The sequence below is a fragment of the Eurosta solidaginis genome, chromosome 5 (assembly GCF_040869045.1).
Source record: "Eurosta solidaginis isolate ZX-2024a chromosome 5, ASM4086904v1, whole genome shotgun sequence".
In the NCBI taxonomy this organism is placed as follows: domain Eukaryota; kingdom Metazoa; phylum Arthropoda; class Insecta; order Diptera; family Tephritidae; genus Eurosta; species Eurosta solidaginis.
In genome coordinates, this window is record NC_090323.1 from 248,786,898 (window position 1) to 248,805,072 (window position 18,175).

General features: G+C 39.1%; 1 protein-coding gene across 2 annotated transcripts; it reads left to right on the plus strand.

The window, feature by feature from the left end:
• Positions 1 to 1,342: 1,342 nt before the first annotated feature.
• Sqor (Sulfide quinone oxidoreductase) lies at positions 1,343 to 17,860 on the plus strand. Of its 2 annotated transcripts, XM_067789565.1 has the most exons (6): positions 1,344 to 1,718; positions 9,675 to 9,780; positions 9,841 to 10,065; positions 11,101 to 11,301; positions 16,915 to 17,124; positions 17,193 to 17,860. In XM_067789565.1, exons 1-6 carry the CDS (start codon positions 1,603 to 1,605, stop codon positions 17,700 to 17,702), a joined length of 1,368 nt encoding a protein of 455 aa, XP_067645666.1. In that variant the 5' UTR covers positions 1,344 to 1,602; the 3' UTR covers positions 17,703 to 17,860. The 2 variants fall into 2 exon arrangements, with proteins under 2 accessions (XP_067645667.1, XP_067645666.1); XM_067789566.1 differs by lacking the exon at positions 11,101 to 11,301 and having other exon boundaries at positions 1,343 to 1,718.
• Positions 17,861 to 18,175: the final 315 nt, after the last annotated feature.

Below are 18,175 nucleotides of genomic sequence, written 5' to 3' on the forward strand. Positions count from 1 at the left end.
TCAGTTGTATAGTAACAGTATTCCTGCCAAGATTCCAAGGGCTTTTGATTTCGCCCTGCAGAACTTTTTTATTTTCGTCTACTTAATATGGTAGGTATCACACCCATTTTACAAAGTTTTTTCTAAAGTTATATTTTGCGTCAATAAACCAACCCAATTACCATGTTTCATCGCTTTTTTCGTATTTGGTATAGAATTATGGAATTTTTTCAATCTTCGTAATTTTCGATATCGAAAAAGTGGTCGTGGTCATAGTCGGATTTCGCCCACTTTTAATACCAAGATAAAGTGAGTTCAGATAAGTACGTGAACAGAATTTAGTAAAGATACATCGATTTTTGCTCAAGTTATCGTGTTAACGGCCGAACGGAAGGACAGACGGTCGACTGTGTATAAAAACGGGGCGTGGCTTCAACCGATTTCGCCCATTTTTACAGAAAACAGTTATCGTCATAGAACAATGCCCCTACCAAATTTCACAGGGATTGATAAATTTTTTTCGACTTATGGCATTAAAAGTATTCTAGAAAAATTAAATGAAAAAGGGCGGAGCCACGCCCATTTTGAAATTTTCATTTATTTTTGTATTTTGTTGCACCATGTCATTACTGGGGTTGAATGTTGACATAATTTACTTATATACTGTAAACATTTATTAAAAAGTGAGCGTGTTCGTTATCCGATTTTGCTAATTTTTATTTGGCACACATATAGTAATAGGAGTAACGTTCCTGCCAAATTTCATCATAATATCTTCTACGACTGCCAAATCACAGCTTGCAAAACTTTTTAAATTACCTTCTTTTAAAAGTGGCGGTACCACGCCCATTGTCCAATATTTTACTAATTTTCTATTCGCATTATAAGATCAACCCACCTACCAAGTTCCATCGCTTTATACGTCTTTGTAATGAATTATCGCACTTTTACGGTTTCTCGAAATTTTCGATGTCGAAAAGTGGGCGTGGTTAGAGTCCGATTTCGTTCATTTTAATTAGCGATCTGAGATAAGTGCCCAGGAATCTACATACCAAATTTCATCAAGATAGCTCAAAATTTACTCAAGTTATCGTGTTCACGGACAGACAGACGGACGGGCGGACGGGCATGGCTAAATGAATTTCTTTTTTCGCCCAAATCATTTTGATATATAGTAGTCTATATCTATCTCGATTAGTTTATGCCGTTACGGATTACCGTTATGCGAACAAAATTAAGATACTCTGTGAGCTCTGCTCAGCTGAGTATAAAAAGCACAATTTAATATATTAGAGTAAGAAAGAAAAACTCAATAAAGCTCTGTTGGTATATTTTGAGAGAATCGTGAAGATGAGAAAAAAGATTTCAGTTCAATTAATAAACGAAAATGTGAGCAACAAGTGAATAACAAAAGCAAAAAATAAGCTAAACAAAAATTTATAATGCCGAGAATTGAGAAGGATTGGACATAATGAAATGTCAAAACAGCAAATGATAGTGGAATTGCTGTCATCGTCAGAGGAGGGAACAACAAAGCGAAATATCTAACTAAATTTAATCGTTTAAAAATACTTTGAACCCAATAATTAATAGTAACCGGTGTGTGCGAAATATAACTTAATTATGTTGCAAATAATCTCAACAAAATGCATCACTGTAGCCGGGCGTTATAATCTAAGTAAAAGCGGTAGCACATTTCGTACATTAGCAACCAGTCAAATGCTGAGAGAAAAACATAAGTGAGTTAATACACACTAGGGATGCGATTCCCGGTATCACATGGCAACAATAACGAGATTTTCGGGATTCATTATATTTTTTTTAAGAATAATACGAAATTTTTAGGACTTTTCACGTCAAGTGTTCCCACTCTAAAAACTTGATATCTCCAAACTCCACCAAAGTTGATGGAAGTTTTGTCTTTGAGCAAAACAATTGACCAAAATATGACCGGATTGCGATGATACAGGGTGTCGAAAATGTATCCTTTTTCCTTGCGCTTTTTTTCGGAACACACCTATGGAAGAGGGCGGCCCCCAATCCGCTGGAAGGACCAAGTGGAAGGCAATTTAAAATCTCTTGGTGTGACCGATTGGCAGAGCGAAGAAGCCACGGGCGCGCCTTGTTGGACGGTCATAATATTGTAGCATTTTTCGACCTTACAAAAAAAACATAAACAAAAATTCGATCAACTTTTGCACCCACTTTTTTAAACGGTTTTATTTAGGTTGACTTGACATGCGCGCTGGCCGTGCAGCGAATTTTGTAATTAAAATTTAAGTAACTTCCCGATAAGCTACAAGCTTGAAACTTGGAATATAGTTCAGAACCCGATGACAATGCAATAAAAAGAAAAAAATCGCCGCTAGGTGGCGCATGGATAGAGATTTTAACAAAATTCGTATTCGTGGTCCGATTTGGCTCATATTTGGAGCACATAATACATACATGAATAGAAAGCGACCTATGAAAAAATCGTCGCTAGGTGGCGCAAGGATGGATATATTCACAAAAATCGTACTTGTGGTCCGATTTGGCTCATATTTCGAAATCATATTTGACATACAGAAATAGAAACCGCTTAAGTGAAAAAAATTCACGCTAGGTGTCGCAAAAATTTAAATATTCAAAAAACTCGTACTTGTCTGTCCGATTTAGCTCTTTGAACAAATATTATATACAGTCCGGTAGAAGTGACATCAAAATACTTTGGAGCACATAAGTTCAAATTTTGTTAGTGAAATTTCTGTAAAAAATTCAAGTCCCGTTAGAAGAGACGTCAAAATACTTTGGGGCACATAAGTTCAAATTTTGCTAGTGAAATTTCAGTATAAAAATTCTAGTCCCGTTAGAAGAGACGTCAAAATACTTTGGAGCACATAAGTTCAAATTTTGTTAGTGAAATTTTAGTAAAAAATTCATTTCCCGGTAGAAGTGACGTCAAAATACTGTGGAGCACATACGTTCAAATTTTGTTAGTGAAATTTCAGTAAAAAATTCATTTCCCGGTAGAGGTGACGTCAAAATACTTTGGACCACATAAGTTCAAATATTGTTAGTGAAATTTCAGTAAAAAATTCATTTCCCGGTAGAAGTGACGTCAAAGATGGGCAAAGGAGTTTAGTGATCCTTACGTTACAAAAACCCTTTTTACATCATTGGTGAGGCCGATATTAGAATATGGATCGATAATTTGGAATCCGCGTTATCAAGTTCATGTGGTTAGACTAGAATCAATTCAAAAACAGTTTTTACTTTTCGCCTTGAGAAATCTTCAATGGGACTCTCCGTATAATCTTCCTCCTTACACTAATCGATTAAAACTAATAAATCTTCCTACCCTTGCAAGTCGTAGAGAAATGCTAGGTGTACTATTTATGGCTAGACTTTTAAATGGATCGATTTCAAGCCCATTTCTTTTGAACGAAGTAAACTTGAATGTTCCATGCCGAGTTTCAAGGCATTATAAACCTATAATTCTTAATCAACGCAGAAGCAATTTCCAACTACACGAACCTTTTCTATGTTTGTGTGAAGATTATAACTCTTACTCGAGAATAATTGATGTTTCGGACTCGCTCTTTGCCATAAAAAAGACGGTTCTATCTTCTCTTAATTATTAAAAAATTATATTTATACTTTTAGTCTATTGTATTTTGTGAATCTATATTTCTCAGCTGATGAGTTTCTCTGTAGCTGAGCGGTTTTAGATCTCGGCGCTTAAGAAGCCACTGCCTCTCAAAGACTCGGTAACAAAAAAATTATAAATAACACATAAATAAGAATTAGGATACAAAAAAACAAAAAACAAAAAAAAAAGTATGTATGAATTAAAAAAAATACAAAAATAGGATTAGCCTGGTTTTATCGGGCCACTTGAGGGCAGTGCGCTGCCACAACGTATTACAAAAATTCATTTCCCGGTAGAAGTGACGTCAAAATACTTTGGAGCACATAAGTCCAAATTTTACTAGTGAAATTTTAGTATAAAAATTCAAGTCCCGTTAGAAGAGACGTCAAAATACTTTGGAGCACATAAGTTCAAATTTCGCTAGTGAAATTTTAGTAAAAAATTCATTTCCCGGTAGAAGAGACGTCAAAATACTTTGGGGCACATAAGTTCAAATTTTGCTAGTGAAATTTCAGTATAAAAATTCTAGTCCCGTTAGAAGAGACGTCAAAATACTTTGGAGCACATAAGTTCAAATTTTTTTAGTGAAATTTTAGTAAAAAATTCATTTCCCGGTAGAAGAGACGTCAAAATACTTTGGGGCACATAAGTTCAAATTTTGCTAGTGAAATTTCAGTATAAAAATTCATTTCCCGGTAGAATACTTTGGGGCACATAAGTTCAAATTTTGTTAGTGAAATTTCATTACAAATATTCATTTCCCGGTAGAAGTGACGTCAGAATACTTTGGAGCACATAAATTCAAATTTTGCTAGTGAAATTTCAGTATAAAAATTCAAGTCCCGTTATAAGAGAGGTCAAAATACTTTGGAGAACATAAGTTAAAATTTTGTTAGTGAAATTTTAGTAAAAAATTCATTTCCCGGTAGAAGTGACGTCAAAATTCTTTGGGCACATAAGTTCAAATTTTGTTAGTGACTTTCACTAAAAAATTCACTTCCCGGCAGAAGTGACGTCAAAATACTTTGGAGCACATAATTTCAAATTTTGCCAGTGAAATTTCAGTATAAAAATTCAAGTCCCGTTAAAAGAGACGTCAAAATACTTTGGAGCACATAAGTTCAAATTTTGTTACTGAAATTTTAGTAAAAAATTCATTTCCCGGTAGAAGTGACGTCAAAATACTTTGGAGCACAAAAGGTCAAATTTTGCTAGTGAAATTTCAGTATAAAAATTCAAGTCCCGTTAGAAGTGATGTCAAAATACTTTGGAGCACATAAGTTCAAATTTTGTTAGTGAAATTTCAGTAAAAAATTCAATTCCCGGTAGAAGTGACACATTTTTGTAAGTGAAATTCAAGGAGACAACATGGTTCCGAATAATAAGAAATCGAAAACATTCAAAAATAAATTTAAAAAAATGTTAAGTTAAACGGTTTTATTGAAAACAATCCTTACATTAAGTAGTAATAATACTAAAAGATAGAAAATAAATAGGTAGGTCCTCGGTACTAGCAGGGCGGACCGATACAAGGTGGCAGCATGGTGGCATACCTACAAACATAAATAAAAATTGCATGTACTTTGTTTTTGTAAATTCAATTGACAAATGTCAAAATCGCACTGCGCCGGAAGTTGAAGTATCAAATCAAATAAAACAAGTAAGGACGGGACTGTCTTCGCCTGTGCCGAAGACTTCATACCTTTCATGAATGGGGCTGAACAATAATCTTATCCCGTTCGTAATCTCCAAATAATCGGATGTATAAGATAAGAAATATATACTGAACAGATGTACATACCTAAACGATTTTTAAGATAAATATAAGATAAAAAATAGGTAGGTACATTGCGTGAGGATGCAAAGTTTCAGGTTTTTTGTGGTCTGCGTGTAAAAACTATGACTACGAATCACGTATTTCAAAAATATATGACGTAAACGTAACTATTTGATGAAATGCGATGAATTTTGAAGCTTCTAGCCGTAAAAAAGGGGCAAAAATTACAGTTTATATGGGGTATATAATATATACCACCGATCTCAATGATTTTTTCAGCCATCAATATATGCTATACACATAAGCATTTGGTGAAATTTGAAGCTTCTATCTGTTAAAATGGGGCTGAAATTGCAAAAAAAAATATATATATACTATATATATATATCTAATATAATTATCATCATATATATATTATATATATCACCGATCTCTATGATTTTTTACACAACAATATATACTATATACGTAAGCAATCGGTGAAATTTGAAGCTTATAGCTGTTAAAATGGGGTAGAAATGGCGAAAAGTTTCTTATCTAAACAATCGGTTGTATGAGATATATACTATATATACAACCGATCTTTATGATTTTTTCAGACAACAATATATGCTATATACGTAAGCATTCGTTGAAATTTGAATCTTCTAGCTCTTAAAATAGGGCAGTAATTACGAAAAGTTTTTATCTGAAAAATCGGTTGTGGGGGATATATACTATATATACAACCGATCCCATCAATTTTTTCAGACAACAATATGTGCAATATACGAAAGTATATGGTGAAGCTTGAAGCTTCAATCTGTTAAACTGAGGAAGATATGACAAAAATCCTCTTTTTCTGAAAAATCGGTTGTATGGAGGATATATGCTATAGTAGTCCGATCCGGTCGGTTCCGAAAAATGTCTAATCGGACACCCAAATACACCCGCTCACCAAATGTTTTCAAGATATCTCAAAAATTGAGGGACTAGTTTGCATACAAACAGACAGACGGACATGGCTAAATCAACTCAGCTCTTCATCCTGATTATTTCGGTATACTTAATGGTAGGTCTATCTATTTTCCTTTAAGGACTTACAATTATGGGTTTCTTGACGAAATTAATATACCATTTCATTTTTATGAAAGGTATAAAAAGTGTATAATCAGCTTTCCGATGCTGCCACCTTGTATCGTTGCGCCATGGGAACTAGTCATCACACTCCTCATCAATCTAGGGCGTTGATCAGACTAACCTGATTAAGGTTCAGTTGATCTTACTTATGACTACCAATAGAAATTTGACGCGTCGATCGCTTTTATTTAATTATCTGATCAACGCCCTAGATTGATGAGGAGTGTGATGACTAGTACCTAGGACCTACCTAATTATTTTCTATCTTTTAGCATTATTACTACTTAATGTAAGTATTGTTTTCAATAAAACCGTTTAACTTAAAAAAATTATTTTTTTATTATTTTATTTTCATACGTCAAAATTTGATAGTCGAAATATTTGTTGAGAAAAAAGCAAGAAAAAAAGTAAATGTTTGACATCCTGTGTCATCACAACTCGTTCACATTTTGGTATCTCCTAATTACAACATTTTCACAAACTTCGGTGGATTTTGGCGACGTCAAGTTTTTCGTGTGGGAGCACTTGACATGAAGAGTAGAAGTGGCTCCTATCCGATTACACCTATTTTCATAAAAACCACGAATTTATCAATTTTCATTATGATTGGTATAGTTTAATATAAAAAACTATATTATTTTATTAATATTTTTATTTATTTTAAATGTTAATTTTGCAAAATTTATTTATAGATATTATAAAATTTAATTTTTTTGATAGATTAAAAAATAAGTTAAAGTATTAAGATAAAGTAAACAACTAAATATAGACCCTACAGTTGGTCGATTTGTGTTCGACTTATGACAATATGGGATATTAACAAAAAAGGGCGTGGCGGAGCCCATTTTCGCGATTTTGTAATTCTTGTACTTTGTTAAGCCATATCACTACTGGAGTGGAGTATCAGCATGTCTGCATGCCGAAAATATATAGACTTGTTTTTTAAAATTAGATTTAAAAGAAAATATTTTTAAAGTGGGCGTAGTCATCAACCGATTTTGTAAATTTTCACTGTATATATATATTACGATGAACAACGCCCCGGCCAACTTTTAACGTGATACATTCATCGGCTTTTGATTAACAGTTACAAACGTTTTCAATTTTCTTTCACCGAATTTGATGATTTTTATCTTTTGTAATGATCACTCACAAATTGTTATTGGTGCCCTCTAACGGAAGTCTAAGAAAATCCACAGGCACAACAGGACTGATCTAGAGAGATATTAGAGACTTTAATCCCAAATTACATTTGAGATGTTTGGTGTCATGTGTGTGACGCGCGTCTCCCCGGGCAGTCTGCTTTCCTCCACTGCAAGTTTTGGGTATTGAGAACGGGGTTCACTGGGCATAAATTGATAAGCCCCCAGGCCCCGATTCGCACCTTTAGATGCAACGGCTCCCATATATTAATGAAAGTGTAAATCACTATCGAACCTCACACCGAATATTTTATGCTATCGTATAGCCGACAGAGTTGCGCCATTGACGTGGATTTCCAATGTTGTTGACTTTTGTTTCGTCCACCTCGCTAATAGGATCGACGTAGACTTTGATAGATCCAAGTTACGCGAGGTGAAGAAACTGGAAAGACTATGGGGATAAAAAAAATTTAAGTAAGGCCCGATATCCTCCGAAGAGATTTTAGGCCGAGCTTCTCTTCCAATTTGCGTCGTGCTCCTATAAATTTTTTCTACAAATTGGCGGGACGGGACCTACTTTTTTTTTATGCCGACTCCGAACGGCATCGGCAAGGCAGATGAGTTTTCACTGAGAGCTTTTCATGGCAGAAATACACTCGGAGTGCTTGCCAAACACTGGGTACTATGGGGATAGTCATTGATTTTAAAGGAAGGATGAGAACCTAAATCATACTTTATCCCGAAAATCCCGACATTTTAAAAGTCTAAAATATGCGCATCACAACCACACACAGCTGTTCCGTGAATGATAAACGTCAAATACAAGAAGAAAATCTATGAGTGGTATTCACCAATCAGCTCGCACGCTCGTATAGTCGCATTATTTTTTTATTCAGTTAAATACAGAAGTCGTGGGAGCTCCATTAGTAGGGTTGAAGTTTCCTTCTAATGTGGCTTAAAAAACGCAAGATGAACTACAGAGTATGTAAATGGGACCCTATTGCCAGCCTCTCTCCCCTTAGATATTAAGCTTACAATCCTTTATTACTGTCCTTTAATTCGGAGCGAGCCTCGGTTCAGCTCTTACTACTATATTGCAGTAGTTATTGACCCTAGGTACCGAAATTGGGGATTCCTTTAAGGGAGGACTTTTCTGGAAGCATCTGCAGGTCAATCAGTCGTATCGACTTCTTTATGCCATAGATAAAGCAGCTATACTGCTTCGGGACAGTACGGTATCAGAGGTCAATGTGACCATTTTCACTTACAGCCAGTCTGCTTAGGAGTATGAGGGTTCAACTTGGAAAAAACCGGATATCGTACGTCGTCAGAGGAATATCTAAACATCTTCCTTTTTTCGATCCCTTATTGAAGGGAGTAAATTTGCTGATGATAAGGCGCGAAATGGTTCCGAATTGCATTTGAACGAGGCCGACAACTAAGTTAAGACTACTATTTAATAATTTGGGAAAAATTTAAACAACGTGACATCAGGACGGACAAGGCGACAGCTGTTTCGATTATACCTTGTAAATCTCTTCAAAGCTTTTTCTCCCGGGAGTGGGATTCGAACCCGCACTCCTACGATATTTGAAATGGTTACAAGTTATCTCTTGAGTAAAAGCGAGGATTACCCTATAAGGACAACGAAATTGGAGAAGCTTTAAGGATAAGGAGGAAGAGAAATGGATTTGTCTTCTTTACCGATGTTCGTATCTGCAGCCAAGACGACTCAGATTTCTGGACGCACAGTTTTTCGACCGTATGCTAGAAGCAGGCAAGTAGGATCTTTATCTCCTACTTAAACTTCTGTACGTAGGTTGTTTAAACGGTCTGGCAGAAGTAAGGAAGGTAGATCATTACCTGTTAATTAAGTTCATATGAGATAGCAAGAGGATTATTGAAAACTACCCCAAGTATCTCCGAGGGCATTCACAGTGAACAAATGTGGAAATTTCCCATGTATGCTCTCAACCTAACTTATACTAACCTTACTATTTTGTATTGTCTTAATTGCTCTTTATAGTTGCAAAGTATTGATTGTTGGTGGTGGCTCCGGTGGATGTGCATTAGCGGCAAAGTTATCCTCAAAATTGGGAAAGGGTAAAGTTACTGTTGTGGATCCAAGCTCGGTAAGCAAGGAAAATATAAGAAAAAGTAACTGGAGTACTAATTAAGTTGGTCATCCATAGAAACACTACTATCAACCAATGTTTACACTCGTTGGAGGTGGTATGAAAGATCTAGAGGATTCTTCTAGACCTATGGAAAAGGTGCTACCAAGTAGAGTCAAGTGGATACAATCGGCAGCTGTGGAGTTCGACCCTAATAACAATATAGTAACAACGGAAAATGGTATCGATATCAAATATGATATGTTACTTTTGGCTACCGGTCTACAACTGAACTATGATAAGGTAAAAAAACGTTTAAGCTTAGTTTAGGGTTAGACGCGAGCAGATCCTACAGGCTGCCGGATTACTGTAGCGTTTTCCAAGCGGAAATATTAACCGTAACCAAAGCAGTAGAAACCCTGGAAGTGAATAGCTTAAGCTGCAACCGGGTTAACTTCTATATTGACAGTCAAGCAGCAATTAAGGCAATAATATCGCATAGCACAGCATCTAAATGCGTGTTAGAGTGTAAGCAGTCTCTGGAGAGAATCGGGACAGGAAGAAGCATACATCTATATTGGGTCCCAGGGCATATGGCAATAGATGGGAATGAAAAAGCGGATGAACTAGCTAAAAACGGCGCATCCCTTGAAGCTTGCTCCTTAGACGTCTCAATTAGACTGGGCGAGATTAAGCGAAGGCGAGAGGTGCACATGATCGAGCAAGGGGGAAAGGCGTGGGTTCAAGCGCGGGGCTGTAAAGTGTCGAAGATTATGTGTAGTTCTTACAACCTTAGACTAAAAAAGTTGCTTCTATCATTAAAAACAGAGGACTGTAGACACATTACGGGTATTCTGACTGGACACTGCCTTCTGGCGTCACACGCCTTTAAATTAGGCTTGATCAGTGATAGCAGATATAGGAAGTGCGGGTTGGCAGAGGAAACGATCGAGCACGTTCTGTGCTCTTGCCCTGCACTTGCCAGGCTAAGACTCCAGCTATTAGGAGTGATACAGCTGTCAGATCTAGAAGCAGCAAGTGGCTTAAGTCCTAGGAAGCTTCTAGTATTTACCAAGAGGACGGAGTTATTTTATAACATAGGTCCTGTTTTTTGATAGGGTTTTTCAGTTCGGTCGTTAAAAACAAACTTCTGGTAACACTACGGACTCAACCAGTCTATATGAGGTCCTCATGGACCGGCCAGTTCAACCTAACCTAACCTAGGGTTCAACGCACTTCTCAAGCCGTGCTATGTGAGGACATGAAAGATCTGCAGAGTCATATATTCCATAATTATAATCACTCCTTTAAAGTTTTCAATGTCACGTCTTTCTATAGATCCCCGGCTTAGAGTACGCACTCTCCATAATCTTTGGTAAGGTATGCTCGAATTATTCGCCTTTATATGTGAGCCGCACACTGGAAGTCATGCAAAACATAAAAGTTGGTAACGCTATATTTACATTCCCCGCTTCACCAGTTAAGTGTCCGGGAGCACCACAGAAAGCCGTGTACATCGCTGAACATTTTTTCCGCAAGGTAGGTGGATTTAGTGATTGGTTTCACTGCAGTTTGATTTAAAACTCGGTTTCTACTTTGTGATGCACGAAACGAAAGAACTGGAACTTTTAAGGTGGTAGACGTATGCAATTTTACAAGAACCAAAAAATTAGTCTAATCAAAATTAAGTCTGAAAAAGGTAATCTAAAGATATGTCAAAAGACCCGGAAGCCGGCCGTGATGAATATATTCTTCCATTCTCGTCGAGGCACTCTAGGCAGCGCGATTAATCTAGGTGCAAGACGTGGTTAACAATCCGCATGTTATCTTGGATCAATATAAGAGGGAGCCTCTGTAGAGCACCTGTAGCATGCATGTCTTAAGGACACACTTAAAATTTTTAAGGGATATGATTAAGGGGTTTGTACCTGAAAACTTATGATCCTTTTAAGGAAAGGTAGGTTAGGTTAGGTTAGGTTAGGGTGGCTGCCCGAGGGCACACTAGGCCCGTTGTGATACCACGAAAAACACCGTTACCTTTCCTCTTCAAACCATTTTGAGGACCTGATGAAAGCTACCAGGTCCTGACGTCATGCTCCACAACCTGACTCATAGTATCAAGAAATGGAGCTCCCAGAAAGCGCTGCCGTGCTCCGCTTAGCGCTGGGCAGTTGCAAATGAGGTGAACACCGGTTTCCTCCTCCTCATCTTCTTTACAACTCCTACAGCAACGACGATAAGGCGCTCCTAGCCTTTCTGCATGCCTACCTATGAGGCAATGACCCGTTAGTGCCCCCACAAGTGTGGAAATTGTATCCCTTCTTAGTTTGTACACGTGACGGGACCTTTTAGGATCCCATTTAGGCCAGGTTTCTTTCGATGTTCGACATCCCGGTGTTTGTAGCCATCTTTCGTCGGCTTGACGGTAGATGTGCTCTTTTAGCGTTAGCTTGCATGCGGACAGGGGCATACCTAAGCATTCTTGTCCAGGAAGAACCTGCTTGGTTGTACCCTGCCTAGCGAGTTCATCTGCAATGCAGTTTCCCTCGATATCCCTATGTCCAGGGACCCATGTGAGGTGTACACGGTTCTGTTGAGCCATCTCTTGAAGAGATCGGCGACAGTTTAGTGCTAGTTCAGAATTGAACGAGTGGGAGCCCAGAGATTTTATGGCAGCTTGGCTGTCGCTGAAGATAAAAATTTCTTTGCCGACAATGCATGTCCCTATCCTAGCTGCGGCTTCCATTATGGCTGCAACTTCTGCCTGGAATACACTGCAGTGGTCGGGTAGTCTGAATGAGAGCTGGAGGTCAAGGTCCCTTGAGTATACTCCACCCCCAACTCTCCCGTTTAGCTTGGAGCCGTCCGTGTATATGGAAATGCTGTTGCCCATAGCAAGGCACTTATCCGACTCCGTCCAGTCATCCTGCTGGGTATGTTTATCTTAAAGTTGGTTTCCGCAACTGTTGTGGTCGCACAGCGATCCGTGCTAGGAAGGAAAAAACTGTATTTGTTTAGTATACTTGAGTGTCCTGTGGTCCTGTTGTTCCAGCACGACAACTCCCTTAGACGCAGGGCTGACGTTGCCGCTGCTCGATGACCAGCCAGATCCAATGGAAAGATGTCAAGAATGACCTGAAGAGCTTCGCTAGGCGTTGTTCTTAGAGCCCCGCTTATGCTTATCATGCTGGATCTGTGGACTTTACCCAACAAGTTTAGGTTTGACGCCTTGCTCAAGGCTGGCCACCATACGACTACCCCATACAGCAGTATGGGTCTGATAATCGCGGTATAAATCCATCTGCATATGTTGGGGGTGAGTCCCCATTTTTTGCCAATGGCTCTTTTACACGTATATAATGCAATGTACGCTTTCTTTTGTCGCTGGATAACGTTGTCCTTCCAGTTCAGCTTTTTGTCTAAAACTACGCCTAGAAATTTGGCTTTATCTGCCAGGCTTAGGCGCACCCCATTTAGTTCTGGTAGGTTCAACGATGGTATTTTGTATCGTTTGGTATATAAGACAAGCTCTACTTTATCGCAGTTGACGCTGAGTCCACATCGGGAAGCCCACAAGGAAACCTCTCGCAATGCTACCTGCATCAAGACGCATAAAGTTTGAGGGAACTTGCCTCTGTAGATAATCGCTAGGTCATCAGCATATGCCACGACCTTCCCGCTCCCCCAACTAGTATCTCTTAATAGCGAGTTTACCGTTAGGTTCCATAGTAAAGAGGAAAGGACACCACCCTGGGGCGTGCCCCTTGCGACAAATCGTGTTATCTCAACCTTCCCCAGTGAGGAAAGCACTTTCCTTCCCCTGAGCAGTTGATCAATTAGTCCCACTAGGGGTCTATTTACGTCCAGATCAGTTAAAGCATTGTTAACGGCGTCTGGACTTATATTGTTGAATGCTTCTTCAATGTCTAGGAGGGCCACAAGACAATAATCCTTTTCGAACAAGGATGTTTCTATAGTAGAGACTAGGCTGTGTAGCGCAGTCTCCGCAGATTTACCTTTGGTGTACGCGTGTTGATAGTCCGAAATGAGATTCCTATCAATGCTTGTAGTGAGAAAATCGCTAACTATTCTCTCTAGGGTCTTGAGTACGAAGGATGAAAGACTGATAGGTCTATAGTCCTTCGGCTCGTAGTGAGAGGCTTTGCCTGCCTTAGGAATGAATATGACCGTGGCGCTCCTCCATGCACACGGAATATAGTTCATAGCCAAACAAGCGGTATATATGTGCCGCAGCCAGTTGGCTGATAACTCCAAAGAGTAGATAAGTTGAGCGGGTACAATCCCGTCTGGTCCAGCAGCCTTAAAAGGTTTAAAACTTTTGACTGCCCACCTCACTCTCTCCTCAGTGATGGGTATATTCACAGCTTGGTTTGCTGCAGGTACTTCCGGTGCGTTGGTCATATTTCCCGGGAAATGTGTGTCCAGGAGCAGCTCTAGAGTTTCCCCTTCTGTGCTGGTCCAGGTACCATTCGGTCTCCGCAGAAAGCTAATAGCTGTTTGCGTCTTAGAAAGCACGCACCGTAGCCTGGATGTGTCCACGACACTTTCGACTCCAGTGCAGAAATTTCACCCTGGACCCCTGTCACAGCCGTGGGGAGAACAGTCGCCATACCGGCGTCAGACGGGCGCCCAGCATCAGCAGGCGCGTCAGTGTTCGCCGTTGCCAGCGCAACTACCTTCGCCGCCATACTGGTGCTTGCGCCCGTCCGATCACCTAAGACTGTGTAAGGAAAGGTAACACTACCCACCTTGTTGATGCCTTCGTTGTTGTTGTCGTAGCAGTACTACACCCCATCCAATATGTGCGATTACTCAAAAATTGTCATCAACATCCTCTAAGGGGAGTCCAAGGAAACTAGCAGTTTCAACAAAGTTGGACCAGAGAGATAAGAGTGTAAAAAGCGTGAAACCACATTGCAATTGAAATTTGTTGGTGTCATGGGGGACACATTACATGCGGGACATACATTGGGTATGTCGGGTTGATTCTGGATAAGGGTTTAACCTGTTACAGTATCCAGATCCAAGTTGTTCCAGAGTGACGTGAGTCTCCCTGACTTTTTTGCATTCCTCGAGAACTTTGAAGTGCGTAGGAATAATGAAATTCGCTTCAGAAAACTTGTAGGGTTTGAGAGAACTGATAACCCACACTAGTTTTCTTTCCCTCAAGCGGATAATAAGCATTCCTACAATCGCCGACAGTTCAAGGAGGTAGCTGCGCAACCGGCACATCCGGATAATAATTCAAATATCTCAAGTCCCTTAAGGAACAGGATTCCTTGAGGGACATTTCCTGACCTTTTTATAATCGTCGCAGCCTTTCACTTATCCGCACAAGCTGCATTACGAATCAAATTTTAACGGTCCGAGAGTTCTTACTCGTCCTGGTTCTATTGGAAGCTATTAAGTGTTCAAGAGATTCCGCCAATCAAGGGGGCGAGAGGGGGTACCTATAACTTTCAAACAGCACTGTTTAAACGTGCGGAGGTTAAGTCTTTTATCAGAGCGTCTATCACAGTTTCAGACTAGTGAGAATTCACGGTTCCTGCAATACAGTTACAGTCTCTACTTCCAGTGCTAGACCTTACTTAATTAAGAGAGAGTTTAGAGTCGGGTATCAGAAAAGAAGTGCTTGTGAAGATCGCTCCTCTCCGATAACCGAATCGTCAAAACTAGGTGACGCAAAAACTGGAGCTGAAATCTATGGGCCAAACTTCAAAAAATCGATAGCAATGGGCTGCTACCCTACTACATTTCAGGCAGATATCATTCAATAAAGGTATGCGGTAAAGAACGTCTACGGATAGGCTTATCCTCGAGGAGTATCCTCATTATGTCAGACAGTCAGGCAAACTTGCGTGCTTTGCCGTCTGAATGCATTGGAGTCCTAAATGGTCTCGGAGCTAAAAACAAGGTTCGGTTAAGATGGCTTCTCGGGCATGTGGACATGAAAGTCATGAACGGGCATATTACCTAGCCAAGTATGTAGCTACAGTAGCATTCTATGGTCCAGAGCCATTCTGTGGACTCACAAAGGCACACACTTGGGAAATCATAAATAACTGATAAGCAAAGCAGTTCAGACAATAGTGTATTGAATACCCAAGGCCAAGGACAGGTCAAAAAGGCAACGAAAGTATCAGCCAAACTCAATAATCTAAGCAGACAGGTCCTACGAACCTTCACTGGGTGCTGTACAGGACACTGTAGTGTGAGATATCACCTAATAAAGTTAAATCTATCCGATACACAAATCTTTCACTTTTGTGAGCTGGAGGATGAAAGACATTAAAAGGCTCCACATACAGTAATAGCCTGAAGGACCAAGTATAATAGATTTATGTAAATGTCGCAGTATATCGAGGCCTAATAATAGTAATATTGTAACGAATTTTGGGAAATTCCGCTTGTTGGAAACCTCCTGCTAACGTTCGAATCGCTAAACTGTTGAATAAATCACTCCAATATTCATTATTGCAAACTGGTCTTTATTTAGATTAATTTGGGAGTAGTACTTCACAATTATACTTCACAACCAATAGCGTGTTTAAATAAAACTGATTACTGATTACTCAGCTTGCGCTGCTTTTATACTCTCCGTTGCTTCATTCGCATATTTCTCCAAAATTCTAGTAATTTCCCGAACAGTTGCAGCTCATGCTTGGTTAGTTACCAGCTATATAATTACATGTACATATATTTGTAGTTTATAACCATACGCTTGTGTATGTGTGAGTAACTACGTCGGCTGATGACTACATCTGTGTGTCGTCGCCTTCTACATAAATGTTGCTAGCTTTAATGTGAACACGTATGTACATAAGAGTGGCTGGTTCATGTTTTTGTTGCTGCGTGATTATTTACTAACAGCTTAGTGATGCTAATATTCGTCACAATATTAATAATAGAACTGAACTTCATTTCGTTACCTTTTGACCAGTGCTCCGTTCTATTGAAATGAATTTCGTTTCTTTGAGACTCAAGTTTGGATTTTTTGCAACCAAGTGATGGATCCGTTCTGAGTGATTTTCTTTTATAGGATGAGTGTCTCCTTACGCGCTTTCTTGGTTCATCACTTACTTCACCAGATGAATTACTTGGGTATGTGTCTAACTGTCTTCTCATTTCCAGCATAAAAAACGTCAAAACATCTCGATTAGCTACAACACAGCATTGCCAGTACTATTTGGCGTGAAACACTACGCGGACGCTCTATGGAAAGTGTGCGAAAAACGCAATATTAATGTAAATCTGCGACGAAATTTGATTGAAGTGCGCGCGGATGAAGATATCGCCGTGTTTCAAGATATTGATAATCCAGAGAACATTTACGAGGAGGAGGTATGTGCACATTTTTAGATATTCTTCCTTAATCGATATTACATTGTCCCTTACTATTTCCGTTCTAGTACGCCATGCTGCATGTGACCCCACCCATGAGTGCACCCACAGCATTGACACAGTGTAAGGATTTGACTAATGATGCCGGTTTTGTTGAGGTGGACAAATCAACATTACAGCATTTGAAATATAAAAATGTTTTTGCCATTGGCGATTGCGCATCAACACCGAATTCGAAAACCGCTGCTTCAGCAGCCGCTCAATCTCCTGTTGTCTATCAAAATATGATAGCTGCATTGAAGGGCAAAGAACTGAAGAGTGTGTATGATGGTTATGCTTCATGTCCGTTAGTAACGGGTTATCATAGTTGTATTTTGGCTGAGTTCGATTATAATTTGAGTCCGTTGGAAACCTTCCCATTTGCACAGAATAAAGAACGTTATACGATGTTCTTTCTGAAAAAACGTTTAATGCCCAAACTTTATTGGACACTTATGATGAATGGCTATTGGAATGGTCCGGAAAGTATGCGTAATGCATTCAAATCTATATTCAAAACTCATAAAAAGACTGTATGAGAATAAACGAGCAGGATTGTTGTGGAATAATGTGCCTTTGACTACAGTTTAGACGTAGAAAAATCGTATATACTGCAATTTATTGTCAAATCATGTAAACCTATTTAAATGTTTTTAAATTTAAGTACAGTAAATACATACATACATACATGAAAAAACATTTGAATAACGCTATCTTTTCTATCGGAAGAGCTATATAAGCCGCAATTTCAGCAGATGACACGGCGCTTAAGTATGAGGTGGATGAGATGGGTTACAATTAAACCCTCAAACCTCACCACCTATGATCTGCTCTCGTACAAGTGGGCCTCGAGTCAGCTAAGCGGATGCATGCTCTTCTAAGGTAGCGAGATAATTCTGTCTAGAAGTGGATGAGAGACGGTCTGGCGAAATCATTGCACTGACAATGACTTATATAAATGATGTGACGGACGTAGATAAGGACGCGATTTATGAGACACCAGAAAAGACAT